Below are 27198 nucleotides of genomic sequence, written 5' to 3' on the forward strand. Positions count from 1 at the left end.
TCCAGATGCTGGGAAAGATTGAGGGCAGGAGGAGAAGGTGATGACAGAGGACGAGATGGTTGGATGGCATCACCGACTCAATGGACATGGGTTTGGGTGGACTCTGGGAGTTGGTGATGGACAGGGAAGCCTGGCATGCTGTGGTTCATGGGATCACAAAGAGTTGGACATGACTGAGCGACTGAACTGAACCAGTGTCAGAGGTTGTTTATCCAGCCCATGTAAATGGTATATTGCGGAAAGCCAGGCCACTGTCTGTCCAAACCCCAGATGAGAATTGGTAGATTCAGGACCTGTACATAACCTCAATCCATCAAATTATAAAATCTGAGTGCTCTGCATAATTTGGTAAGTATATTTCTGACAGTGGCCTCCAAAGATTTTTCTTAGTTTTGTAGTTTTATAAAACGTAGTTTTAAAAATGGTCTGCATCTGAATTCTTTTCGAATCAGAACTATAGGGATACCCAAGGGATGACCCTGTTGTTGTTGTTTACTCTTTAAGTCCTCTCTGACTTTCTTGCAACCCCATGGACTGTAGCCCGCCAAGCTTCTCTGTCCATGAGATCTCGCAGTGGTTTTGCCATTTCCTCCTCCAGGGAATCTTCCCAATCCAGGAATTAAACCTGCATCTCTTGGGTCTCCTGTATTGACAGGCGGATTCTTTACCATTCTGCCACCTAGGAAGCTCCAAGGGTGACCATATAACCCAACAAATTATCAGCTTTATATTTAATTGCATGTAAAAGCCTTGCCAGCTGTGGCCTTAGAATGGTTTTGTGAATGTTTTGTCTCTTGGATTAGTACCAACCACAACAAATATGAAAATCAAGTTAAATATAATTTTTAATCTGTTGTTTACTGTGGATAATAAAATTCTAAATCATTGATATGACTAATGGTATGATTATATAGAGTTCCTGATAAAGCAACATTTTTTCTCCAGAATATATACTATGCTATTAATATATCAGTTCAGTTCAGTTCAGTCTGTCAGTCGTATCCGACTCTTTGCAACCCCATGAATCGCAGCACGCCAGGCCTCCCTGTCCATCACCAACTCCCGGAGTTCACTCAGACTCACATCCATCGAGTCAGTGATGCCATCCAGCCATCTCATCCTCTGTCGTCCCTTTTCTCTCCTGCCCCCAATTCCTCCCAGCCTCAGAGTCTTTTCCAATGAGTCAACTCTTCGCATGAGGTGGCCAAAGTACTGGAGTTTCAGCTTTAGCATCATTCCTTCCAAAGAAATCCCAGGGCTGATCTCCTTCAGAATGGACCGGTTAGATCTCCTTGCAGTCCAAGAGACTCTCTGGAGTCTTCTCCGACACCACAGTTCAAAAGCATCAGTTCTTCAGTGCTCAGCTTTCTTCACAGTCCAACTCTCACATCCATACATGACCACTGGAAAAACCATAGCCTTGACTAGACAGACCTTTGTTGGCAAAGTAATGTCTCTGCTTTTCAATATGCTATCGAGGTTGGTCATAACTTTCCTTCCAAGGAGTAAGCGTCTTTTAATTTCATGGCTGCAGTCACCATCTGTAGTGATTTTGGAGCCCAGAAAAATAAAGTCTGATACTGTTTCCACTGTTTCCCCATCTATTTCCCATGAAGTGATTAATATATAGCATATAGTATTTATTTACTGTACTACATAGAATTCCTAGATTAGATATAGATTACTGTATAATTTATATAATTTAACATTACTATTAAAGATAAAATACTGTATAGATCTACTAGATTAACACTGACTGGATTTGCTAGAGTAAAAACTTTTGTTTATTCTCTGGCACTTTTCACCTTCTAATGCACTTGCCTGTCTATTGTCTTTATTGCTTTTGAAAGTGAAAGTGAAGGTGTTAGTTGCTCAGCCGTGTCCGACTCTTTGCGACCCCATGTCCTGTAGCCCACAAGGCTCCTCTGTCCAGGGAATTCTCCAGGCAAGAATACTGGAGTGGTCCCTTCTCCAGGGCATCTTCCTGACCCAGGGATCAAACCTGTGTCCTACATTGGCAGGCGGATTCTTTACCTTCTGAGCCATCAGGTTAAGCCCCTCTTGCTTTTACTGTCTCCCAACTAGAATGTAAGCTCTGTTTCGGCAAAAATCTGTTATATTCATTAATGTTTCTGAGGCATTTAGAATAGTATCTAACACGCAGTAGATACTCAGTAAATATCTTTTGAATTAATAAATGGAATTGATATTAAAATATTCTTGAAAACCACTGTTTCATAGAAATAGTCCTGGTTGAAAAAAGCCCTTAATTTCTACCCAAAAAAAAAAAAATCACAAATTACAGACTCTCCTCATCTTTTGTATTTGTAGTTAGACTTTTTTACGGTGATATTTTGTCAAAGAGGCCTAGTTTTTCTGAACACAATTATGGAAAATGTGTCATCTGATCTGAAACTTCCTGAATGTCCTTCAGGATTGAGTAATGTCTGAAAGCTTATTTGTTTGATTTTGTTTATGCAGCAAAGATAAGTTTTGGGCTCCATTTGACTAAAAATATAATGGATTAATACAGCTACAGGAGCAAAATGAAATCTGCCACATGGTTAAAATGTCTGGAAAAACAAGTTCTGCTTTATTTCAAAATCATGGCATCGTCAGAAGGCTCTCAATTAAACACTAATCTTCAGTTCAGGCTATTTTAAGACTACATCTTACTGTGATTTCATTTTCCCCTTTAAATTCCTAGACTGTTTCCCAAATACTCTGCCAAATTAATTTGGAAGGTAATAGAATGGGAAACAATAAGACAATAAAACATGATACATGTCATACTTTTTTATAATAGTGATCTTTTTAAAGGGGTAGTTGAAAATTTTTGTAGAGTTGAAAACATTTAGCTGTGTAGATGATAGCAGTAAATAGCTTAATGTTGGTTTTAAAATACGGTTTATATTAGCCAAGAGAGGACCTTGCTGAAGTTCTAAATATAATACTATCCTGTAACTGGTGCAATTAGTGAATTACTTTAACTGCAGCCTAGGAGGGAATGAAAGGGATCTTATAATCAAAAAGTAACTGTGAAAAATGAGATCCAATATGAAATTAAAATGATACTTAAAAAAACATTAAGCTGTGAGGAAACTAGTAATTTTTTTGTTTTGTTTTTTACTTTTCACTGTTGCTGTCATGACTTTCTGGACTTAAATAAGCGGTGTCAGAAGAAACCCCTTCCTAGGGTGTTATGAGGTCAGTCATAATGATTCTTGACTCCTTCCCTGTTGAGAGCGTTTCAGTTGTAGTCCATAAGCCTAAGTCTAATCTACATTTAGGCTTGTATATTCTTCATTTTATTAAACACAAAGGAACCAAAGTTGCCTCACATAGGCCTTAAAATTTAAGCTAGCATAAAATGAGTGAATTAAAGGCATAAAAAAGTGGCATTAAACTGTTTTTCAAAAATATTTATAAACTTCAAATAAATATGTCATGAACTGTCACTTGCATATGTTGTATTATTATTATTTTTTTACAGTTAAGTTCTTTTTAAATCTTCACTGACTTACAAGTTCACTCTAATTAGAAGGAAATTTTATTTAAAATTAATACTTGACTTTGGGTCTTTGAGATTTTCAGATAGTGTAAACTTAAAATTTTAAAGAAAGTGCAGAGAGTTTGATAAGAAGCTTCTGCAGGCAATATTCCTTGTAGAAGTTTTCAAATCAACCTGATTCTTCTTAGCACTCTCTAGTCTTTCTTCAGCAGAAAATGACTCCATTTAAAGATGAGTACTAAAGAAAAACTGAAAAAAAAGAGAGAAAAAGCATGAGGAAAAGATAGAATTATCTAAATTAACACAAAATTCATGTACTCTTTTATCTCATGGAAATGAAAAATAATGTGTTTCTACTCTTAACAGGTGCTCGAAGAAGCACTCTAAGAGTTCAGTAAAGACAGTCAGAGATGCATAGTGCATACTGAACATACTCAAGAAAGAAACTGAAGGAATAAAAACTTTACCTAATGAAAGGCAAATATTACACATACACATACAGACTTAACATAAAACTGAACAAAATCATGACAAAGGTTGATAAGCTTGAGGAAATCACAAAGTGAAATGTCAGAGGACAATAAAGACTGATTGGAAAGAAGCAGAAAGGTGGTAAAGAAAGCTGAAGCAATGAACAGAAAACAACAGACAAATTTTCTAAAATAGAAGTTTCAGTTTGCAGTTTGGAAGGTATAGCAGTTGACTAAGAAAGAGAAGATAAAGGAGAATCTTGTGGGCATAATAAGACAGAATAAGCAAGTATCTTCTTTAAAGGGAATACCCTAAGGGGTCTCAAACTTCTCTCGAGCAACTCATAGACCAGAAAACAGTGTGGCAGGGTCTACAGACTTCTGGCCTTGATACATATTTTTGTAAATAGAAGTATTTTAGGTGCTCTGCAAAGAATCAACTCTAGGGGGGACCAGAGTGGAAGAAAAAAAAAACTCAGAAGTTTCCTGTGACAGTACAGGTGATATATGATGAAGCTTGAGACCAGAGTAGAGGCAGAGAGCCAAGATTTGAGATATATTTGGGAAGCAAGCACTTGGTACTGATGGGAAGAAGTGAGAGGATGCCCAGTTTCTCTCTTAACGTTTCTGATTTTGACATTGGGATAAACAATGATGACATCTGTTGAGACAAAGAGGATTGAGACAGAACCATGCTCTGTTTTATTTTATTTCAAGTTTGAAGTCCTACAGGTAGTAAGTTATCAATATTTACTTATTGGGATGATCATTTATTCAGCATTGGAATTTTGTGAATGCATGAATAGATATTCTGGCCGAATCAAACCACACTGAACCGTTGCCAAGACAGACTATATGTCTTAGGCCCCAGATAGAGACAGGACTATTTTTCAATTGCTATACTTAAAGACTGACATTTGTTTTTGTAGAAATATAAGTACTGTGTATGAATATCTATGGAGTGTAGAAATAACTTACATTTTAAAAGTGAATCTTATTTGGGGACAGACCAAGTTAAAAAATCATGCACTATTAGTACAGTAATAGGAGTTGGTCCTTAGTTCCCGCAGATATAAATTAAATGAACCATTTTTATATGCCTGTAGTGCTGGCACATATTTTTCACATTTTAATGTCAGCTAAAAATAATATACCATCTAATACTAATTTATATAATAAAATCAGTTTATTATCTCTTAAGGCAAGTTTATTTGGAGAAGTTGGAGAATAACCGAGTTCATAAACTAGAATTACTATTGCTTTGTCACATTATTTATAACCTTAGTAGACATAGACTGAAGTGATTGTCTAAGGTTTAAGTTTCAAAAGATTTAATTTTATTCGGTAAAATTCTTATATGTGATTTGAAGTTATCCAACATTTAAAGAAATAATAAGCCTCTGCCTGAATTGAAGGGAAGAACAGAAACACATCTGTATAATTTGTCCAGTGGAAAACCCATCAGACATTAGTGGTTCCTTATGCTAGCTTGGAAGATGCAGAAACTCTTGCATAATTTGAAGGTCTGAGGCTGGCTTCTTTTGTTTTTATAGGGAACACTTGTGTGTGCCTCTAGGTTCCTGTTGATTATTTCAATAAGATTTCTTTAAAACTTTCTTTTTTATTTTAGTGATTAATGATCTCCCTAAAAGAAATTAATTCTGTATCGCTGCGTAGGATATTTCAAAAAATAAGAGTTCTATTTATTTTTTCTAGGAAAAGTACTTTTCAGGCAATTACAAAATAAACCCTGTAAAGTCAGAATGCTTTTTCCTTTGAAAAATTACTGAATCTACTAAATATGTAGTCAAAGTTTTTATGAACAGTACTAAGGGATTTACAGGGATTTGGCCTCATTTTTCATTTTATACCAAAATATTCTTTCTTTGATTTATCTACCAGGAAAAAAGCGGTTTCTACGGATGTTTTTTACCACTGTAATGAGGGTAGAAATGTAGTACATTTTTAAAATAATGCAGTTTGAAATGTTGTAAATTAAATTCTTCAGTATGTAAACTTCTTGTCATATAATTCATTTTAGTTGCTTTTTGTTTGGATCAGATATCCTTTAATAAGACAGTGATACCTATTTTCATCTCAAGATAACAATATTTTGTGTGCCGTGCCCAGTTGTGTCCAACTCTTTTGTGACCCTGTGGACTGTAGCCTGCCAGGTTCCTCTGTCTGTGGGATTTTCCAGGCATGAATACTGGAGTGGGTTGTCATTTCCTTTTCTAAGGGATCTTCCCAACCCAGGGGTCAAACCCTTGTCTCCAGAGTCTCCTGCATTGTAGATGGATTCTTTACTGCTAAGCCACTGGGGAAGCCCCAGTTTACACAGTAAGATATACCAAACTTGTGGGTTTACCAAAAAATAACAGGATAAGTCAATATACACTGACATAGAAATGTATCAATAAAATGTTTTAATGGAAAAAGATAAGAGGCAAAACAACACATATAGTGTAATCTTATTCTGATTAAATTAATGGGCCACCACTCTGAATTTGTCTATGAATAATTCTAAAAGAACAGACTACTAATGTATCAATGGTTATCTCTTTTAATTTTCTGTTTTTCTGCATCTTTAATATTTCTTACAATGAGTACATCAATTGTTATATAGATACAATATTAATAAATCTGTTACGTTGGCCTGTCGATTTGGATAGCTAATGTAAATCTGCATAAGCTTATATATTGTATGCCCTTTTATATAGCATGTTCATCATAACAATATACTGAATTACCTTTTACACAAAGAGAACTTAAGGTGAATTTAGATATAAAGTGAAAGACTCAGAAACTCTAAATAAAGAAAATTTTCCCAATCTCCTATAATGTGTTAGCTGTAGTTTTTTATACAGGGTCTTTATCAGGTGGAGGACATTCCCTTGTATTTCTGGCTTACTGAGATTTTAAAAAATCTATTAGTGATCATGAATGAGTGTTGAACTTTGCCGTTGCTTTTTTCATATCCAAGAGATATTCATATGTTGTCTCTTCCTTAATCTGTTTGATGAACTGATTTATGTTTGAATGTGGAAGCCTTAAATTCCTGGAATAAACGTTTTACTTAGTCATGATATGTTAACTTTTTATATATTGCTAAAGTTGACTGGCTAATAATTTTTGTATGCTCATCCCCAATTTAATCACAATTTAATCACAATTATGATGATTTATTTTAATATGAAGCTTTGGCTTCAGGGTAATGCCAACTCAGTGAAATGGGTTGGGCAGTGTCCTCTCTTCTCTTTTCTGTGTGATTCTGTGTATATTTCTTTCTTAAATGTTTGAAAGAATTTAACAGCAAAGCCACCTAGACCTGAAATTTTCTTCGGGCAAAGATTTTAAACTAAGACTTAAGTTACTTTAATAGATGTAAGTCTTTTCAGATTATATGTTTGTTCTCCTGAGGTGATGGAAAGTTAGAGGCTGCTGACTATTCATCACCAGGAGAGTGGACAGACTGAGAAAGTAGCCTTGACATATGCATGATCATGTGTAAACAGCTAGTGGGAGGCTGCTGTATATAACACAGGGAGCTCAGCCTGGTGCCCAGAGGGATGGGGTGAAGTGGGGGAGGCGAGCATGGAGGGAGGCTCAAGCGGATACCAAAACAACATTGTAAAGCAATTACATTCCAATTAAAAATAAAAGGAAGTCTTCTGTAGCAAATCAAAGCAAGGGATTGGTTGTCCACAAAACACTATGGATGGATTTTAGAAACAGAATTCTGAAAGTCAAACCAAGAGACAAAATGAGGTCTTTAATGTATACCATTTACCTAAACTAAAATACATGCATACGAAGGGATCCTGACTCCCCTCACTTTGTTGCTTTGAGAACAAGTGGATTTCTGCTACACATTAAAAAAAGTACGCATGTGTAGATAAATATTCTGAAAATTAGTGATATCTATATCGAAAATACTTTCTGCTTACAGATGTTGATGAATGCCAGGCTATTCCTGGGATATGCCAGGGAGGAAACTGTATCAATACAGTGGGCTCTTTTGAATGCAAATGTCCTGCTGGTCACAAGCAGAGCGAAACTACTCAGAAATGTGAAGGTGAGTATCTCCCTTTCAAGGGACATGTCTGACTCTGAATCTGGGAAAAATTTAATCACAATTATGATGATTTATTTTAATATGAAAGTGAAGGAATAACCTTAGAGTAGTTTTGTGTTGGTTTGTATATTTAATGGGTTTCATTTGGAAACAAGAACCAGTATCATTTTACATTTGGTTTAGCTCAGTTTCTGTATTGTAGTGAGAATGGTAGCAATCCAACAATTTTTATTTTTCCTTCATAGTTTTCTATTTCACTTATGAAATTATATCAAACATTAAAATTAGGTAAAGATAAGTTCAAGTGAAATATATTAAAGCAACGCATTAGAGGTACTCCGTCATATGTTATAAAATAAAGACTTTAAGTTTTGTATTGATATTGTGCGTAACTGACCGTCTAATAAAAGACAAGTATAATTGACTCAAGGAGGGTTTGGAAATTATCACAGCAGGTAATCCCCCAGAAAATAGCTTAGTCAAGTAAAGATCTTAAAAAAAAAACTAATACTTTTTGGAATATGAGTTTGGGACTATAATATTGAAATGTAAATTTTATCAGCATTCCTCAAACAGAATAAATTCACTTGTTATATGTATCTTTGAAAACTTTATCAAAATTATGAAATTCAGGAAGCTTCTAAGTGTGTCTAGTTTTAATTAATACAGAGGTTTAGGAAATTATGATGCTTCTGGTAGTGTTAAAGTATAATGTTTGTCTTTTCCGTTATTACTTAAATCAATTTATTATTAACTGAACTCATTTTCTGAAAGCTTTAATAGAGTATATCTTTTCTCATTTTGTTACATAAGTGTTTTTATCTATTCAGAGTTTTAAAAAACAATTTTGGAGTTTTTGCCAGTGTAACTTTTCTGAGGTGGAAAAATATATATGGAAAATTCAATAATCTGAACTTATTCCTTATGCCTACTAGGATATTAACTGAGAGCATTTTTTTTTTTGATTCAGTAGTGCCAAACATATATAATAATTACTTCTGGTGAAAATATTATCACAAGTTCATTTAGACCTTTTACCTTCAATACCTGGTATATATAATTAAGTCTTTTGTTTTTTTTCCCCTTTCCAAAAGGCAATATTTGGGATTGTCTCTGTTCAGTTCAGTTCAGTTCAGTTGCTCAGACCTGTCCAATTCTTTGCGACCCCATGAACCACGTCACGCCAGGCCTCCCTGTCCATCACCAACTCCCGGAGTCCACCCAAACCCATGTCCATTGAGTAGGTGATGCCATCCAACCATCTCTTCCTCTGTCGTCCCCTTCTCCTCCTGCCCTCAATCTTTCCCAGCATCAGGGTCTTTTCAAATGAGTCAGCTCTTCACATCAGCTGGCCAAAGTATTGGAGTTTCAGCTTCAGCATCAGTCCTTCCAGTGAATATTCAGGACTGATCTCCTTTAGGATGGACTGGTTGGATCTCCATGCAGTCCAAGGGCTCTCAAGAGTCTTCTCCAACACCACAGTTCAAAAGCATCAATTCTTCTGTGCTCAGCTTTCATTATAGTCCAACTCTCACATCCGTACATGATCACTATAAAAACCATAGCCTTAACTAGATGGACCTTTGTTGACAAAGTAATGTCTCTGTTTCTGATACTTGATTATAAAAATTGTGTCCCTCTCTGTCAACAAAAAAAGTGGGAAAAATAAAATCTAGAGTATAATGATGGAGAACAGGTAAGAAGAGGAACTATTTCCTAGATAAGAAGTAGAGTATGAATACACACGGAATTGGACTAGAGAGTTAGGGATCTGCAGGAAGTCTGGGTTGAACTGCTATTTCCTTGCTATGTTCTGTATTTTTCTTCCCCCCTCTTTTGGGGTTGATTCTGTTGCTCAACCTTTTATCACCACCCCACTCCTTTACTTTTTTACTTCTGGAGTCATATACAAACTAGATCCAAGGGGGTGGACTTAGGAACAAAAAGAGAGTTTGATTATAGGTAAGAAGGTACAGCCACCAACTGATGAGAGTGGTTATGACAGTTCCATTAATCATCCAACAATGTATTACTTCTTAGTTGAAAACGGAATGAGCATTTTCTACATCACATTTCATCAAAACAACATGTAGAGCCAAGACAGAGTTTGGCTAAAGACAGTGCAACTCTTTATTCACACTTGTCTATGTTCTTTAGGAAAGGGGGCTATTGATGTAATGGAGGCACCACCCAGAGCCCTGAATCCAGTCGTCTCTTTCCTTATTTCCTCCCAAGCAGCCAAATCTATTTAACCAATGCCCAGAAAAAATTATATGATTTAATGTTTGGGACTGGTGGGGAATAGCAGAATTAGAAGAAGTGGTGATTAGAATTTGAAAACTAAAGGTTTTATGAAGCCTTGACTTTGTGTCTAAGTCATATTTATTTGGATAGGTCTTAAAAGTGACTATTATCAATTTTCTTTGAGTTATACTCTTTCTTTATGTAAAAGAACAAATGGTATTTCCTTACATAAATTTATTTAATGTAATTGGTGGCATAATGTATCTGGAAAGACTGCAAACTGTTGTTACACTCAGTTACAAGTTTTAAATTATACTCAGTTAATACAGTATCAATGTAAAAAGTGTTGCCATGAATTTAAAGTTAGTGTTTATTCTAAATAAAAATACAATGATAGCAATTACTTTGAACCAAATGTTGAAGGTAAGATATTTTAACTTTTGTATGGATTACAATGAATGTTAAAATATAGAACTAAAAGATTTAAATGATGCCCTTCCTATTTCTGTTGTAGCACATTTTATATTTCTGTTCATATGTCAGTGAAATTCTCCAAAGAAGTCTTTTTTAATCTGTAAGTTACTAGATCTGTTCAGAAAAAGAAAGGTGACTCCATCACATTTTCCTGTGATTAGGAAAATGGTGGTAGCATTAACAAGAAATTGTAAAGTCAGCTTAATAACTTTGATAAATTGTCTTATTGATTTCTTGTGTTACTTGTTTATTGACCATCTCACTTCAACACTTGAGTAAGGTCATTGAGGACAAAAACTCTGTCTTATTTCGTGCTGATAAATTTCATTTATTACAGACCCTGAAACAGTCTTGATATATTGTAAGCTACATTGATTCATTGGGAACAGGGTGTATAGTAAGTTAAGTTCTTTTACCTGGGTTGAATGTCCAAATGAAAAGAAAATATGGGGCCAGAGTTGAGATTGTATTTGGAAAGAAGCCAGTGATCTTCATCATGGGAACTTTTGCTTTATCTGATTTTTTTCACTTCCTTAATAATCTTGTTTCACTTTGGTTGTAATTCAAAGGCTAAGAGGGTAAACATTGTGCAGTTCAGCATTTTTAGATTTTTGTGTCATTGTCCCTCTTTCAGTTCAGTTCAGTCACTCAGCCGTGTCCAGCTCTTTGCAAACCCATGGACCACAGCATGCCAGGCCATCCTGTCCATTACCAACTCCCAGAGTTCACTCACTCAAACTCGTGTCCATTGAGTTGGTGATGCCATCCAACCATCTCATCCTCTGTCGTCCCTTTCCCCTCCCACCTTCAATCTTTCCCAGCATCAGGGTCTTTTCAAATGAGTCAGTTCTTCACATCAGGTGGTCAAAGTATTGGAGCTTCAGCTTCAGCATCAGTCCTTCCAGTGAATTTTCAGGACTGATTTCCTTTAGGATGGACTAGTTGAATCTCCTTGCAGTCCAAGGAACTCTCAAGAGTCTTCTCCAGCACTACAGTTCAAAAGCATCAGTTCTTCGGTGCTCAGCTGTTATAGTTCAACTCTCACATCCATACATGACCACTGGAAAAACCATAGCTTTGACTAGATGGACTTTTGTTGGCAAAATAACGTCTCTGCTTTTTAATATGCTATCTGGGTTGGTCATAACTTTTCTTCCAAAGAGCAAGCTTCTTTTAATTTCATGACTGGAGTCACCATCTGCAGTGATTTGATTTTGAAGCCCCCAAAAATAAAGTCTGTCACTGTTTCCACTCTTTCCCCATCTATTTGCCATGGAGTAATGGGCCATGATCTTAGTTTTCTGAATGTTGAGTTTTAAGCCAACTTTTTCACTCTCTTCTTTCACTTTTATCAAGAGGCTCTTTAGTTCTTCTTTGCTTTCTGCCATAAGGGTGATGTCATCTGCATATCGGAGAAGACAATGGCAACCCACTCCAGTACTCTTGCCTGGGAAATCCCATGGATGGAGGAGCCTGGTAGGCTACAGTCCATGGGGTCGTGAAGAGTCGGACATGACTGAGCGACTTCACTTTCACTTTTCACTTTCATGCACTGGAGAAGGAAATGGCAACCCACTCCAGTATTCTTGCCTGGAGAATCCCAGGGATGGGGGAGCCTGGTGGGCTGGTCTATGGAGTCCCACAGAGTCGAACATGACTGATGTGACTTAGCAGCAGCATCTGCATATCTGAGGTTATTGATATTTCTTCTGCCAATATTGATTCCAGCTTGTGCTTTATCCAGCCCAGCATTTCTCATGATGTACTCTGCATATCCAGCTTGTGCTTTATCCAGCCCAGTGTTTCTCATGATGTACTCTGCATATAAGTTAAATAGGCAGGGTGACAATAAACAGAGGTCAGGGACCTTCACTCTCTATCTAAAAGAAAGAACTGTCTTCTGCTTTGAGATATCTTCTTAACTAAAATCTTCTCCAAAAGGCTTGTTCTACTGAATCTTTGAGTTTGAACATACATAGTTTATACTAACATGAAAAAATGATGAGGGAGTGTTCGTCTCCTAATTTAACATTTGAAACCTGTCAGTCAATATCTATCATTAAGGTTTGTTTTGTTTCATATCATTAGGAGAATTCTCTTGTGGGATTATTTTTTCACATTTAGATGTAGGCTAGTGTCCAAGCAGAGAGATGCTGCTGCTGCTGCTGCTAAGTCGCATCAGTCGGGAATGAATATAAATATATATTTCTCTGAGTGTATGTGTGTGTGTTTGTCTAAAAGAATCCCTTATCTTTCTCCATCACTAACTTAGTACCCGAGATTCAGTAAAATCTCTTACATTTACTAAAGTCATGTCTTATTTTTCCTAAGTCTGTCATAAAATGGCCAAAGTGATTCTTTGGTGTAGTAAACTATTCACATCCAAAAAGAAGGTTGATTCAGTTATTTACTCTTTTCAAAGATTTACTCATCTAAATCTGTCTAATTTAAATGAAGAAAAGTAGAACACGTCAATATAATAGGAAAGGGTATATCAGAATACTGTCCACATTTTTTTTATATAACAAAAAATGTAAATTTGAACTTCAGTCTACTTGGATAAGCACAACTAGGTACCGGATGTCCTTACATGATCTCCTCTTCCACACTATACCTTCTCTGACATTCCTTGAGTTATTCTTTCCTGGCTTAAATGGAAGGCAGAAAAATAGCATCATTATATTGGAAAATTTCCCTTCAATGGCCCTTCATATGTCAAATAGTTGTTTGCAATTTATTCTGAAGAGTCTTCAGCTTTGTTCCATTACCACAGGATTTAGTTGTTTGGGATTTCTGACAACAAATATATTTATTTATACTCATGAAACTCATGAAAGTTGTTGGCACAGTGTCATTAGTGGCTGTTCCAACTCTGCTTTGATAAACCATGGAGAATAAACGTCTGTGCTAAACTGAAAAGCACTTGCTTTTACTCATATTTCCAAAAGTGTATTAACTTTAAAATAAATAATAAATAAGCTCATTGACTATTTCCCGAAAAAGAACACTACATATTAAAAATTGAGATTCAAGTAAGAGAACTGTAAATTTGGGGAAATGTTTTAGGTCATTCATTTAAAAACACAAAACTATCATCTTTTAAATCTTCTTAAAAAGAAATTTGCAGCACTGTATTTAAAATGTAAACGAACTCCCTCTTAAAGAATCCACCTGCAAGGCAGGAGACCCCGGTTCTATTCCTGGGTCAGGAAGATCCGCTGGAAAAGGGATAGGCTACCCCCTCCAGTATTCTGGCCTGGAGAATTCCATGGACTGGACAGTCCATGGGGTCACAAAGAATCAGACACAGCTGTGTGACTTTCATTTTCACTTCACTCCCTTAAATAAGAAACACAAGGCTCCTAAACCCAAACCTACTTTCTGCTCTCATAACAATGAGCACTTTTTATTTTGCTTTATAAGTAATTTTTTTGTTTGCATCTGCCTGTAAGTAATGCACCAAAATAGCGTTAATAAAAACGAATATTTATGGAGCACTTAGTGTGCTCTCAGCTACACTTAAACCACTTTGCATAGGTTTTCTTATTGAGTCATAATACAGTGCTGTGAGTTTGGTTACTGGTTTTTTAGTAGTTTTTTATTTATTTATTTTTGGCTGTACTGGGTCTTCGTTGCTGCCAGGGCTTTCCTCTAGTTGACAGCGAGCAGGGGCTGCTCTCTAGTTGTGGCTTGTGGGTGGGCTTCTTACTGCAGGGGCTTCTCTTGTGAAGAGGGGGCTCTAGGGCATGTGAGCTTCAGTTGTTGCAGCTCTCGGGCTCTAGAGTACGGGCTTAGGTGCTCTGTGGCATGTGAGATCTTTGCAAATCAGGGATTGAACCTGTGTCTTCTGCATTAGCAGGCATGTTCTTTATCACTGAACCATCAAGAAAGCCCTGGTTACTATTATTAACTCGCTTTACAGAAGAGACTGAGACACAGGGAGTCTTAAGTAACCTTTGCAAGTTTTAATGGCTATGAAACCGTGGGGCCAGGATTCCAACCTGCTAGATTTATTCCAGAGCTTTCACTCTCAGCGAGCACTATTGAGCAAGCAAGGGTGGGTGACCAGGTAGCACACATCCCAACGCATGGACTGCATTTATCGGGAAGTGTATTTATAGCAGCAGCAACAGGAGTACCATTCTGTGCCCTGTGATCCAGAAAGGCCTGAGTTAGATCCATTTCAGTGATCCTGGCACAACCTGTAGAGTTTTTGCTGTATTTTTTACTTATTAAAATGAAAGTTTATTCTGTACCACTGTGCTAAAAATAGTCCATCCTCTATGACTTGAGAATTGAAATTGCAGGTGAAGGAGAATGGGAGTAGTGAAAGATGGAACTGAACTAATAGAAGAAAGTCAGTAGTAGAGGTCTAAAGAAATTAATTATAAAAGAGAAAGAGGTCAGGGTGATAATTATGGTGAAGTGGATTGTAATTTTTTATGTTTTTTGGCAAAAACATAAATAGTATTTAAAAGAGTGTATGTGATACTCTATTGTGAAGAAAGTGAAAGTGTTAGTCCCTCAAGCATGTCTGACTCAGTACAACCTCATGGACCCAATAGGCTCCTCTGTCCATGGAATTCTCCAGGCAAAGATACTGGAGTGGGTAGTCATTCACTTTTCCAAAGGATCTTCCTAACCTAGGGATCAAACCCAGGTCTTCTGCCTTGCAGGCAGTCTTTACTGTCTGCTGCTGCTGCTGCCGCTAAGTCGCTTCAGTTATGTCCAACTCTGTGCGAGCCCATAGACAGCAGCCCACCAGGCTCCCCCGTCCCTGGGATTCTCCAGGCAAGAACACTGGAGTGGGTTGCCATTTCCTTCTCCAATGCACGAAAGTGAAAAGTGAAAGTGAAGTCGCTCAGTCGAGTCCGACTCTTAGCAACCCCATGGACTGCAGCCTACAGACTCCTCCGTCCATGGGATTCTCCAGGCAAGAGTACTGGAGTGGGGTGCCATTGCCTTCTCCATCTGAGCCACCAGTAATTAATGTGAAGAAAGAGGTTCTTAAATCATCTTTAAACAAAAAGCTGGTAGAATCCTGGTCATCAACTGCAAATAAACTGCATGGCCCAGTGAAATCACAGCTGATGTAGATGTCAAAACACAAGCTGGACCTTTGCAAATATATAGCTTTTAAAGCAGGGAATAGGTCAGTCTATCTATATTTCATGGTGATTGCATGTATTTCGGACACATCTATCTATCTATATGTCTGTGCTGCCTCTCTCAGGTACATAGAATTGTATTCATCACAGTATTTGTTTCATGGCATAATCTCAGTATTATTCCACCCATACCCTGCTCTCTTTTTTTTTTTTTTTTGTTTCCTTAGCTTAAAGCTTGGAGCAATTTCAGAGGCTTCCACTTGTTCTTCCCAACTATGGCAGTTCTTGCCCTACAGGTCAAGTGCTATCTGTGTCAGTTGTGTCAACTGATAGGGATGTTCAAGCTAATTATACCTTAGGGATCTTGGGAAATAAACACTGGGTGGGTCCATGCACTCAGTGGACCCACTGTGACCTGACCCGGGTCCTAAGCTTCATTTATTGCCTGGCTTTTCTGTATCCTCATACTAATGTGGACCGTGATGCCACCAAAGGTGCCACCACCCTGTGTTTGGGTGCCATCAGTTCAGTTCAGTTCAGTTGCTCAGTCGTGTCCGACTCTTTGCAACCCCATGAATTGCAGCACGCCAGGCCTCCCTGTCCATCACCAACTCCCGGAGTTCACTCAGACTCACGTCCATCAAGTCGGTGATGCCATCCAGCCATCTCATCCTCTGTCGTCCCCTTCTCCTCTTGCCCCCAATCCCTCCCAGCATCAGAGTCTTTTCCAATGAGTCAACTCTTCGCGTGAGGTGGCCAAAGTACTGGAGTTTCAGCTTCAGCATCATTCCTTCCAAAGAAATCCCAGGGCTGATCTCCTTCAGAATGGACTGGTCGGGTCTCCTTGCAGTCCAAGGGACTCTCAAGAGTCTTCTCCAACACCACAGTTCAAAAACATCAATTCTTCAGTGCTCGGCTTTCTTCACAGTCCAACTGTCCCATCCATACATGACCACTGGAAAAACTATATAGCCTTGACTAGATGGACCTTTGTTGTAATGTCTGCTTTTGAATATGTTCTCTAGGTTGGTCATAACTTTCCTTCCAAGGAGTAAGCATCTTTTAATTTCATGGCTGCAGTCACCATCTGTAGTGATTTTGGAGCCCAAAAAATAAAGTCTGACACTGTTACTGCTGTTTCCCCATCTATTTCCCATGAAGTGATGGAACCGGATGCCATGATCTTTGTTTTCTGAATGTTGAGCTTTAAGCCAAATTTTTCACTCTCCTCTTTCACTTTCATCAAGAGGCTTTAGAGTTCCTCTTCACTTTCTGCCATAAGGGTGGTGTCATCATAGCCTGCTGTTATTTAGTGGCTTTAAACAATGTAATAAGTACTTGTGAAACTATCGGAAACAAACACCAAGGCCAGGATAATAATCCGTATGTGTCATGGTGCCCCCTCAGCCACACTTCGTAGTCGGTATGCTGCCTTTTCTTGCCTTTTTAAGATAGTTTTATTGCACCTATAGATATTTCATTTTTATTATTATTGATTATTGCAATCTTTTAAATTGTGCAAAAACAATTTGATACGTGTGAACCTTTTATTTTAATGAAATGACTTCTCTGTACATATTAATATTTGCATGTTGTTCTACTCCATTCTTTAGAATGGGATATACTATTCCATTATGTGGATTTACCTTCATGTGTTTATCAACTTTCTCACTGATGGACATCATTTCCTGGTTCTTCCTGTTATGAGTAGTGGTTACATACTTAAAGACGCACATACTCTGATTTCCTGGAGGGATGTTTATCCTCTTTTTGATCTGTTTATTTCCCAAAGCGTGATGCGTTCACATTTCCATTAGGATTGATGTCTGTGTAGGCAGCTTAGGTCACGCTGGCGTTAGCATGCTGAACCTTGTTTCTACCTGCTGTGGCTTGATGCCTGATTGGGGAACAAAGAGGCTGACACTGTGTAGTCAGGGTACCTCTCCCTCATTCCAGGCCTGTGTGCTGCCCTGCCCTCCTCCAGATTGGTGAAGAAGCATCTGCTAAGTGATCAGTGAGCCGTCCCTGGCTCACAGGACTAGACTCCATCTTCTAGATCACTCTTTATGTCTTTTCCATGGAGCTTGGGCTCATGATACAGATTAAGAAATCATACAGGAGAAACACAGATATTGCAAACATTTCCGTATATTTTTGGTTGTTTTTGTTTTCAAATATTGCAGTTGATTTACATTTCCCGAAAGCATTAAGAAGTACCTACTCTTTAATTGAGCTATATATAGTTGGCTTATAGTATGTTAGTTTAGGTGTACAGCATAGTGATTCTGTATTTTTATAATTTATATTCCGCTTAAAGTTATTACAAAATAATGACTGTTTCCCTATGACGTACAATATATCCATGTTTCTTATGTATTTTATACATAGTAGTTTGTATATCTTAGTTCCATACCTTTATATTGCCTCTCCCACCATCCCTCTCCCCATTGCTATCCACTCATTTGTTTTCTATATCTGTGAGTCTGTTTTGCATATACATTTATTTAATTTTGGAATTCCCTGGTGGCTCAGACTGTATAGAATCTGCTTGCAGTGCAGGAGACTTTTTAGATTCCACATTTAAGTGATAATAGACAATGTTTGTCTTTGACTAATTTCATTAAGCATAATACTCTCTAGGTCCATTCGTGTTGTTGCAAATGGCAAAAGTTTATTTTTTTATGTCTGGGTAATATTCATACACACACACGTACACACATATACATATATCACATCTTCTTTGTCCACAGTATGTTGATAGACACTTGCGTTGCTTCCATATCTTGGCATTACCTCATCTTTAAGCACAGTATTTTCCTGGTAACAGCCTTCAATATTCAGTCTCATTTTTAAGGCATATTAATAAAAGGGATGAGCCTATAACAATTGAAACTCCTCCGTGAGAACAGGATTAATTCTGGGCGAGGCCGTCACCCTTGCAAAGATTGCTAAAGCTCATCTTCCTCAATTCATCTGCTCTTGGTTCCAACCCTCCTTCTTCCCAGTTCCCCAAACCCTCTCCCATGGGAGGAAAATTTGAATTTTAAAACACAGAGACAATAATGGAAACTTAAATAGTACTACTAGCTTTGAACATCAAAGCCTGACTCCACTTGCCATGGTTTCCTATGTTTGCTAAGCAAAAATGACATCCAGCCGGGTCAGTATGTCTTCATCTCTTTCTCTGTCCTCTGTCTCTCTCCCCATATAAGATAGAGTGACTTGTAGTCAAACAAATTGATTGTAAAATATCTTTTGCTCTAAGGAATATGATTTTCATGATGCATTTTTCCTGGGAAGCAGAGCACTGAGTAGCTTAGAAATTTGTTGCGTATGTATTAAAGAGTTAAAATCTAAAATAAGCCATTTGGGAAGGGCACATGGACCCAGGTTAGCAGTGGGGTTTTCAAGTTTGATTTTTAGAAGCCCCCCAGGTGTCACACCCAAGAAAGTGAGGCCAGCTGGGAAGCACATCTAGGGGATCAACCAGACAGCAACCCGGAGCTGACAAGCTGAGGCAAAATTAGCACATATCACTTTCTAGTGTATTTATCAGAAGTTTCCAGTCTAAACTTTTAGTTTCTTCCCAAAATGACTTCCACTATTAAAATGCACACATTCAGTAACTTGGGCACTACCTTGGCAATCTTAGTCAACTTCCAGCAATATTTCATATGGAGTTACTGAAGTGACATGTCTCCCTTACTTTCAACCTAAACAAAATGGTTTTCATGGAAAGTTGCACATGGAGTTTTCTATGAGAGCCGGGAGGAAAAAGAGTTCTTTATTTGAGGCATGATGGGTAACATCATCGTCATAAACATGAAGTCTGTGAAAAATTCGTATTCAAAAGAAAATTATTTAACAAAAAGAGATTCTGTAGCTTGTGATCTGGGTTTTGGATCAGAATTAGGAATATTCAGGTCTTAACTTTCATTTAAAAGAAATTTAGTTTTTAGTTTTCATTCTGAGAACAAGAGGAAAATTGTAGAGAGAAATGACAATTTTAGTTTCAAGTAGAATTCACAGAATAAATGTGGAGCAAGAAGAGCACCTGTATCTGCCAGTATCCCAGATTTGGGGCCCACATGTCAGGCTTTGTGCTGGAGGTGCGTGTGGGGATTGCATATCTCAAGCAAATAAATGGATGCCTGTATCTTTAACAGTAGAGATAAGAATGGTCTTTTCTACATAAAGGTTTTATGAGTATTATATAAGATAAAGAAAGCATTTGGCCCTTCTAGGTCTTCATTAAAGAAGGCAGGGATATATATCACAGACAATTTAATTATGAAATATTCAATAAACCATGTGATTTGAGATCTTAAAAAAATAATTGTAAAAGAGTTCTAATATAACATTTCAGTTATGACTTGTACAGTTTCCTATAAATAAAACTTTTTTAATCTTAAACAAACAAAATTGACCTACTGGAACATATATTTGCTTACTCCAACCAGAGTATTAGCAAGCAAAGAAAGGGACCCAAATTCATCATCTTGATGAAGAAACATGGAACTGGGGATTTAAGATTATCTATAATTGCTGACGAGTCTCAGCCTGTTTTTACTCCTCCAGCCCCAGCTTCACCCAAATTATAGAAATGGACGTTTGAGACCAAGAGGACTTGATTTATTTAGCATAACACAGTGGTCAGGAAATTGCATTTTAGTGGATTCAGGGACATTTTCCCAAATGCTGAGAACCAGTGTTGTTTTCCCCAGTGCCATTGAATATTTAAATCCCTTTAAAAAATACTAAAAAAAAACCCCGTGGTGAAGTAATTAACATAATTCTTGTAGTTCAGTTTCTGCTGAAGATCACTGGAAAAATTGAGAGCCTCCAAAACAGCTTTCTCAGAGACTCGAAATTAGATGTGTGTTAGTGATAGAAAAATCTATTCTACCCTGGAATGAAAGAACCAGGTGAATGTTTTAAACTTTGACATGAGAAGAAAAAGATATAAACTCAAATATATTCCTTATTTCTTCATTTTACTTATAAAATCATTGCTGTTTCATAGTGAAATGTAAAAGCAATGTTACAGGCCAAAATAAACAAAAATGCTGGTTTTACAATATTGTTGATATATCTGTAGCTTCAACTAAGTGAGAGAGAAAGAAAGAAAAGCTGTCTCACAAATTACCATGGCTCATTGCCTGAAGAAAATTAGTCTACTCTGAGCAAAATCCTGCTGTAGTTAGGTAAAAATGCAACAAAATTTGAAATATAATACCCTGATCCCTGACTGCATTTCTTACAAGTGTTGTCAGTTGCTGACTGTGTATATACTTCATTCACCATCTCGGTATGGGCAAATGTATGGAGGGCTCCTCATTTATTTTAGATGCTCCCATTTTAGTCAAGATATAAATAAAGAAAGCTGTGATAATGCTTGAGCTGTGTTTTTTCTTAGCCCAAGTTAGGAATCACTCTTTTTCTTTTAGTGTAATTTTATCCTATTTCAATGTATATGTTTCTCATCTATACAAAGTTCATATTAAATTTTTATGAAGACTTAATTTTTTTGGAGCAGTTTAAAGTTCATAGCGAAATTGAGAGGAAGGTACAGAAGTTGCCCTCTACTACCTGGCTCTGCACATGCAGAGCCTCGCCCTCCACAACGGTATGTTTGTTGCATTGATGAACCTGTATTGGTGCATCATAGACACCCGAAGTCTATAGTTTACCTTAGGGTTCACTCTTGTTTCACATTCCATCGATTTGGACAAGTGAAAATTAGCCATATATCCATCATTTAGCATAAAGACTATTTTCAGTTCCCTAAAAATCTTCTCATTTAAATTTTTTAAATGAGTATGTATATTAGAAATACATTAAGTAAAAAGTAATGTAAGTGATTCAAGGATATAGCAAAGAGTTATGGAGATGTGATTTTTAATGACTGCTAAGTCGCTTCAGTTGTGTCCGACTCTGTGTGACCCCATAGACGGCAGCCCACCAGGCTCCCCTGTCCTTGGGATTCTCCAGGCAAGAGCACTGGAGTGGGTTGCCATTTCCTTCTCCAATGCGTGAAAGTGAAAAGTGAAAGTGAAGTCGCTCAGTCGTGTCCGACTCTTAGCGACCTCATGGACTGCAGCCTACCAGCCTCCTCTGTCCATGGGATTTTCCAGGCAAGAATACTGGAGTGGGGTGCCATTGCCTTCTCCGTTTTAATGACTAGAACTTTAGAAATGATGGGCTTCCCTGATAGCTCAGTTGGGAAAGAATCTGCCTGCAATACAGGAGACCTGGTTCGATTCCTGCGTCAGAAAGCTCCCCTGGAGAAGGGATAGGCTACCCACTCCAGCACTCTTGGATTTCCCTTGTGGCTCAGCTGCTAAAGAATCCACCTGCAATGTGGGAGACCTGGGTTCAATCCCTGGGTTGGGAAGATCCCCTGGAGAAGGGAATGGCTACCCACTCCAGTATTCTGGCCTGGAGAATTCCTGGGTCGTAAAGAGTCAGACACAACTGAGTGACTTTGACTCCTTAGAAATGATATTGTAAGATTTATTATTATTATCATCATCATATTTTTTATTATTACTATAGTTACAGAGCTATTTTACTTCCAAAGATAGGTGTTTGCCAAACTGGAACTCAGGGCTACTATGATGTTTGCCAGAGAGTTCTAAAGGAAAAGGAATGGGCTGCTAATAAGATCATAATAAATTTAACTCTATTATCTTTAATTCTAGGTCTATCTTATCCCCATTTATCATCTCCTGTTCTTCTACCCTTTCTTATTTTCTATTCTGCTCTGTTATCACCTAGACTATAACTTGTCATTCCTGAAATTAGAAGGAAGAAAATCTCTGTTGACATCATTAACATCATCCCAGGTCATTCTATTGTCTATGAATCAGTGCAGCACTTTAAAAAGAAGGGATGTGTGTGCTGTTGCAGTCAGTATTTTATTTTTAAAATAAAATTATTTAAACAAAAATGTAATGAAACTTTTTCTAAAACTGCTGCTATGTGCTTATACATAAATTGGTTCTGTTTTAACATGAAGACATATAGAAAATGCTTTCAATGATGCTGGAAAAAAATATCAAAGGTTGCTTTCTTGTTTTGTCAGATTCCAAGCAGAACAGATTTGAAACCGTTGAAGATCTTTTTTAATAGAAAACATTTGAAGTTTGCTAAAAATTTCTCATCTAATACTTTAGTAAAACCATGTTGTGAATATTTAGTAGTAGACTTAGAAAATTAATTCTACTTAACAAACTCAGAATACAACTATTCAGAAATTAGATTATCATAATTTTTTTTCTCCCACATGGAATATTTTTCCTTAATTTACCATGATAGAAAAAAAGAATTTTTTTTATAATTAACTAACAAAGAAAAGCAGGAAGTATAGCATTCCAGCCTTTGTTTGCAACTTGATTTTACATTTTAAAATATTCCCTGTAGCTTCAAGATGGAAGATGGGATATTTTGATGGGTTTGTTTTTTTCCCCAAAAGAATATAATGTTGCATTTTACATATAAATCATGTACACTACGGACACTCTATTTGCAATGGCTAGTTAATTGTTAATATTTCTCTCTGGAGTCAAGAATGTATGTGGATCTCATGAGAAAAATGTGTTCTAGAATATGCTCCTCTTTAAGAAGTTAATTAAAATTCATTGTGTTTTCCTTTTGGGACTATTGCTGTATTATGCCTCACAATTGTCTTTATCATTTGCATAACTTGTGAACAGTAGGGATGAGATGAGGAAGAAAGGAAAGAGGAAAGTTGTTCTGCCTTCAGTCTTCATCCTTCACCACCAGGCTGTGTAAAAAGAGAGATGGGATGGTGAACTTGATTTGTCTGAAAAATTGCATTTCCAGAGTTTGAAGGCCAATGGAATGGGAAGTAGTTTCCTACCTCCTAGGTGAGGACCCCACAAAAAGGAGAGGGGTTGAGTGGTCTTGAAAAGTGCTCCTGCCACACAGATTCCTGTAAGGTAGGTGATACTAGCCTGAGGATGAACTGTCAGAAAGCTGGGGCTGATGAGAGAGTTACAACTGGTCAGATAGAGGAGGTATCTCTGGGATCAAGGGTGAAAAATGAGAGAGCCTCAACACTGAGAGGTCTCCCAAAATATCAGCAGAAATATTAGGCTTTGGAGCTACCATGCCCAGAGGGCCCTGATACCAGAATCATTCATTCAGAAAAATATTTATTGAGTTCCTAGTACATTGCTCAGAGAAGGCAGTGGCACCCCACTCCAGTATTCTTGCCTGGAAAATCCCATGGACGGAGAAGCCTGGTAGGCTGCAGTCCACGGGGTCGCTAAGAGTCCGACACGACTGAGCGGCTTCACTTTCACTTTTCACTTTCATGCATTGGAGAAGGAAATGGCAACCCACTCCAGTATTCTTGCCTGGAGAATCTCAGGGACAGAGGAGCCTAGTGGGCTGCCGTCTATGGGGTCGCACAGAGTCAGACACGACTGAAGTGACTTAGCAGTAGCAGCAGTACATTGCTAGACCCTGGGGATAGCATAGTGAACAAACAGATAAAAATCCTTTCTTTCAGGCAGGTTACATTATAAAAACAAGGGACAAACAAGAAACAAATAAAAATCTATTAGTCTATCAGATGTGAAAAAAAAACCATCACAGAATCAAAGCAGGGTGAGAATGAAGGTATGAAGGAGCTGAGGGGGAAACCATGGCTGTCTGGGGAGGCAAATTCCTGAGAGGGACCACCAGTGAGTGGCTCTGAGGCAGGGATGTGCCTGAGGGATGGAGAGAACGTTAAATAGGCCAGTGTGGCTTGCACGCAATGGTAAGGGGGACACTAACTGGGAAATGACAGATTTAGAGATGCAGTCTGGTGCCATACTTCGTGGGGCTTTGTACGGTGAGTACTTTGGACTTTCTCATTCACTCACAGTTCAGTTGCTCAGTCGTGTTCGACTCTTTGCAACCCTGTGGACTGCAGCATGCCAGGCTTCCCTGTCCACCAACTCCCGGAGTTTACTTAAACTCATGTCCATCAAGTAGCCATCCAATCATCTCATCTTCTGTTGTCCCCTTCTCCTCCTACCTTCAATCTTTCCCAGTATCAGGGTCTTTTCCAGCGAGTCAGTTCTTTGCATCAGGTGGCCAAAGTATTGGAGTTTCAGCTTCAGCATCAGTCCTTCCAACGAATATTCAGGACTGATTTCCTTTAGGATTGACTGGTTTGATCTCCTTGCAGTTCAAGGGACTCTCAAGAGTCTTCTCAACACCACAGTTCAAAAGCATCATTTCTTTGGCACTCAGCTTTCTTTATAGTCCAACTCTCACATCCGTACATGACTACTGGAAAAACCATAGCTTTGACTAGATGGACCTTTGTTGACAAAGTAATGTCTCTGCTTTTTAATATGCTGTCTAGGTTGGTCATAGGTTTTCTTCCAAGGAGCAAGTATCTTTTAATTTCATGGCTGCAGTCACCATCTACAGTGATTTTGGAGCCCCAGAAAATAAAGTCTCTCACTGTTTCCATTGTTTCCCCATCTATTTGCCATGAAGTGATGGGACTGGATGTTTTTTGAATGTTGAGTTTTAAGCCAAGTTTTTCTCTCTCCTCTTTGACTTTCATCAACAGGCTCTTCATCATGTTGAGGTTTGACAGAAAACAACAAAATTCTGTAAAACAATTATCCTTCAATAAAAAATAGATAATTTTTTTTAAAGAGGCTCTTTAGTTCTTCTTTGCTTTCTACCATAAGGGTGGTGTTATCTGCATATCCGAGGTTATTAATATTTCTCCCAACAGTCTTGATTCCAGCTTGTGCTTCATCCAGCCCAGCATTTCACATGACGTACTCTCCATAGAAGTTAAATAAACAGGGTGACAATATATAGCGTAGATAGATGTACTCCTTTCCCAATTTGGAACCAGTCTGTTGTTCCATGTCCAGTTCTAACTGTTGTTTCTTGGCCTGCATACAGATTTCTCAGGAGGAAGGTAAGGTGGTCTGGTATTCCCATCTCTTTATAAATTTTCAGTTTGTTGTGATCCACACAGTCAAAGGCTTTGGCATAGTCAATAAAGCAGAAGTAGATGTTTTTCTGGAACTCTGTTGTTTTTTTGATGATCCAATGGATGTTGGCAATTTGATCCCTGGTTCCTCTGCCTTTTTTAAATCCAGCTTGAACATCTGGAAGTTCACGGTTCACGTACTGTTGAAGTCTGGCTTGGAGAATTTTGAGCATTACTTTGCTAGTGTGTGAGATGAGTGCAATTATGTGGTAGTTTGAGCATTCTTTGGCATTGCCTTCCTTTGGGATCGGAATGAAAACTGACCTTTTCCAGTCCTGTGACCATTGGTGAGTTTTCCAAATTTGCTGGCATACTGAGTGCAGCACTTTCACAACATCATCTTTTAGGATTTGAAATAGCTCAACTGGAATTCCATCACTTCCACTAGTTTTGTTCATAGTGATGCTTCCTCAGGCCCAGTTGACCTTACATTCCAGGATGTCTGGCCCTAGGTGAGTGATCACACCATCGTGATTATCTTTGAACTTTAGAGTTCTCAAAAAGGGAGCCAATGGAAAATTTGGAGCAGAGGAGTGACATATTCTGCACTCCATTTAAAAAAGATTTGCTCTGCCTGTGGGTGGTAAAAAGATGAGAAGGGAACAAGTATGAAAGCAGAGAGACCAAGTAAAATGCTCCTGCAATAGTCTCATTGAGGTTTGATGATGGCTCAGAGCAGTTTATTGGTAAATGTGATTGAAAAAGTAGCTGAGTTCCATGTATTTTGAAGGCTGAACCAGCAGAATTTGTTGACAGTCACTTGTGAGACAGGATAAGAAAAGAATCAAGTAGTTCCAAGGTTTTTGGAACGGAGATTTAAAAAGTTGCCATTAACTGAGATGGAGAAGATCTGTGGGTGGAACATGGTTGAGTTGACGGTAGATACCAGGAGTTCAGCTTCAGATGGTTAATGTGAGACCCCTGTTAGACATTCAGGTAGCCATTTGGAGTTGCGTATATGGGTTAAGTTCCAGGGCAAGGTCGAAGCTGACAATGTCAATTTGAGAGTCTTTGGCGTATAGCTGATATTTGATGCCGTAAGAATAGAGATCATGAAGGGATCATTCTGATAGAGAAGAACCCAACAGCTGATCCTTGGAACACTTCAGGATTTAGAGGTCCAGGAGATGAGAGAGAACCAGCAAAGGAGACTGAGAAGGAAATATCTGTATGGTGACATCTCCACAAACCAGGTAAAATCTTTGTTACCAAGACCTGTCCTCTCTCCTCCCCATCACAGCATTGAAAGAGCTCGTGGTAGGTGCTGTCCAGAGAGGAAGGAA

The 27198-nt window shown here is 38.0% G+C and overlaps 1 protein-coding gene across 1 annotated transcript in view; it reads left to right on the forward strand.

The window, feature by feature from the left end:
• FBN2 (fibrillin 2) overlaps nucleotides 1-27198 on the forward strand; it is a 223308-nt gene that overhangs the window by 62948 nt on the left and 133162 nt on the right. Inside the window, exon 7 of the mRNA XM_070374044.1 lies at nucleotides 7931-8056. Coding sequence (XP_070230145.1) covers nucleotides 7931-8056 — 126 coding nt within the window. The remainder of the gene's footprint in view (nucleotides 1-7930; nucleotides 8057-27198) is intronic.

This window comes from Bos mutus, chromosome 7 (assembly GCF_027580195.1).
Source record: "Bos mutus isolate GX-2022 chromosome 7, NWIPB_WYAK_1.1, whole genome shotgun sequence".
NCBI classification, from domain to species: domain Eukaryota; kingdom Metazoa; phylum Chordata; class Mammalia; order Artiodactyla; family Bovidae; genus Bos; species Bos mutus.